Consider the following 2,693-nt stretch of genomic DNA (forward strand, 5'->3'; position numbering starts at 1 on the left):
CTCAATTTTGTTATGCCCACCACTGGACCAAACTCACACTCTACAAGACGCTGACACTACACGTGCTGTTATATAGATCTGAAGCATGGTGCTTGCGTAGAGATTAGGCAGTTCTTGGAGTGTTTGTAAGAAAAATTCTCCGACAGATCTATGGTCCGAACTGCGTCGACGATGGAAATCGGCGTCGAATGAACCACGAGCTATACCATCTATACACAGACATTGACATAATCAGTCGTATCGAGCTGCAGCGACTGGATGAGGATGTCCCAGCTGAATAGGCATATAAAAGCGAGCCTACTTATGGTTCACGCCGAAGGGGAATGACACGAATTCGATGGAAATATCAAGTGGAGGATGACATATCGAAGCATGGTCTTTCAAATTGAAAAAATTGCGCACAAGATCGACGAGTCTGGAAGCTTTTTTTAAGTTCGACTTATGGAACAAATAGAGCCAGCTAAAAAAAAATAGTTCGTACGACATTAATAACCTAAATTTGGTATTTTCCATTAATTAATAATTCTGCTATTCATCGAAGTTATTAATGTTTTGCATTCATTTAGTGATTTCATTATAGCCCATACCCTTCCAATTGAATTTTAAAGTCATTTTCACTTGCAATTGGCTTTATAAAATAATACAAATTGGTCTGTATTAAGACCGCATGCCTTTATGAAGACCAGTTGGTATGTAAAGAGACCGATGTGTGTGATTTATGTAAGTTTTTTTCCCGTTTAGTAATTTGTATTAAAAAATTGTAAATGTGTCATTTTCCCCCAGATTTTTTCCTCTATGTATAAGATGTAATTTCCTTGTGGGCAACACTGTACAGAATTGTGATGACCAAAGGGTGCTCAAGAAATCCTTAAAAATTATAGAAATTCAATTCAAACAAAAAGTTTTATTGCAAAGAAATTTTTATTTGTTGTAAATATTTTAAAAATAAAAGGAATTTAAAATTTGTTTCCCATATAAGGGTATGTATAGCCTCTATTAAAAATACACACTGAAAATTGTGAAATATAGAAAAAATTAAATGTTCATATTCACACACAGGTATGCCTTTTAGCTTCTGATTAGACAAAAACTAATATATCTAACCAGATTTCGTATTCGCATTAGACCTCGATTTCAATGTCGTACTTCTGACATTGCGTTTAACGTCCATTTTTCTGGTCATGTTCGCTTTGTTCTTCGTGACACGACGTTGACCAACTGGCTTCATTGGTGCTTTCTTGAATTTACGTGTAGTTACAATCTTTTTGGGCGAATTGGTTTTGTTATTTTTTACATTACGGGGTTGTGTAACCTTGTTTGGGGCATTCGTTGGGGCTTTCCTTGGAGCATTCATTGGAGACTTTCTTGGACCATTCGTTGGATTTCTCTTAACTTTACGTATAACTGTGAATTTTAAATTTTTAATTTTGACAATTTTTCTTTTAGCTCCACCAGCAGATGTTGGTGGGGTTGGTGCTGGGGTGGTACCAGTAGGGGGAGTGGTTCCTGTTGGAGGTGCGGTTCCAGTAGGTGGTGTAGTACCGGTGGGTGGTGTAGTACCTGTGGGTGGTGTTGTACCTGTGGGTGGTGTAGTACCTGTGGGTGGTGCTGTTCCAGTAGGTGGTGCTGTTCCTGTTGGTGGTGCAGTTCCTGTGGGTGGTGCTGTTCCAGTAGGTGGTGCAGTTCCTGTGGGTGGTGCAGTTCCTGTGGGTGGTGCAGTTCCTGTGGGTGGTGCTGTTCCTGTTGGTGGTGCAGTTCCTGTACCACCAGTCCCAGTAGGTGGCGCTGTTCCTGTGGGTGGTGCAGTCCCAGTAGGTGGCGCTGTTCCTGTTGGTGGTGCTGTTCCTGTGGGTGCTGCAGTTCCAGTAGGTGGCGCAGTTCCAGTTGGTGGAGCTGTTCCAGTAGGTGGAGCTGTTCCAGTAGGAGGTGCTGTTCCTGTTGGTGGTGCAGTTCCAGTGGGTGGTGCTGTTCCAGTAGGTGGAGCTGTTCCCGTTGGTGGCGCTGTTCCAGTAGGTCCTTGAGCGGCAATGAAACTATGCATTGTAGCCAATATGGCAAACACTACCGCAAAATACTTAAAACTCTTCATAATTTGTTTCGGCCTTGTCCGTGATCTACTCTGGAAGACTGTGAACTGAAGTTATGATGCTTTTTGATCGAAAATTGTTCTCTTTTTATATAAAATGTGAATAATTATTCTCGTAATCTTTAGAGCAAACAGATGTATGTTTTTCGAATAGTTTGTTTTTTTTAAATTTAAAAATTTTGCAAACTTATCTTAAACAAAAGAATATGGATCAATTTAGTTGCCTCATAGCATAGAAATATAGTTGAATATATTATTTGCTAATAGTGTTTTTGCAAAACAAAACAAAAATCATTGGTAATTTTCCTTCAATAACACTGTGACGCAAAATGGAGCAATACAAATGTTGGCGAGCCACTCAGTGTTCTGAATCATTAAGACAATTTCGAAGGTTGCGTAAAAACATGGCTATACCATGGGAACAATTGGGTATACCGACGGAAGACAAATATGAACAGACCAAGACATATTTTACGAGCGCCTAGAAACAGCATATGAGCGCTGTCCTGGAAAAACCAAACCAAAAACCACCATAAAGAAACCCATGGTACGATCAGTGGTGTCGTAATGCTACTGATGTGAAACACACAATGTATAGGGCAACCCT

At 40.1% G+C, this 2,693-nt stretch overlaps 1 protein-coding gene across 1 annotated transcript; it reads right to left on the reverse strand.

The window, feature by feature from the left end:
- Window positions 1-1,099: 1,099 nt before the first annotated feature.
- On the reverse strand, window positions 1,100-2,041 carry LOC133330831 (basic proline-rich protein-like). The gene has a single exon (XM_061539238.1). It carries the CDS (start codon window positions 2,039-2,041, stop codon window positions 1,100-1,102), a length of 942 nt encoding a protein of 313 aa, XP_061395222.1.
- Window positions 2,042-2,693: the final 652 nt, after the last annotated feature.

Source organism: Musca vetustissima, unplaced genomic scaffold (genome assembly GCF_032173495.1).
Source record: "Musca vetustissima isolate MV318-11 ecotype Yass unplaced genomic scaffold, APGP_CSIRO_Mvet_v1 utg16389, whole genome shotgun sequence".
NCBI lineage: Eukaryota > Metazoa > Arthropoda > Insecta > Diptera > Muscidae > Musca > Musca vetustissima.

Bases quoted from the DNA above. Each gene is read 5' to 3' on its own strand.
- LOC133330831 (XM_061539238.1), bottom strand. From the start codon at position 2,041: ATGCATAGTTTCATTGCCGCTCAAGGACCTACTGGAACAGCGCCACCA.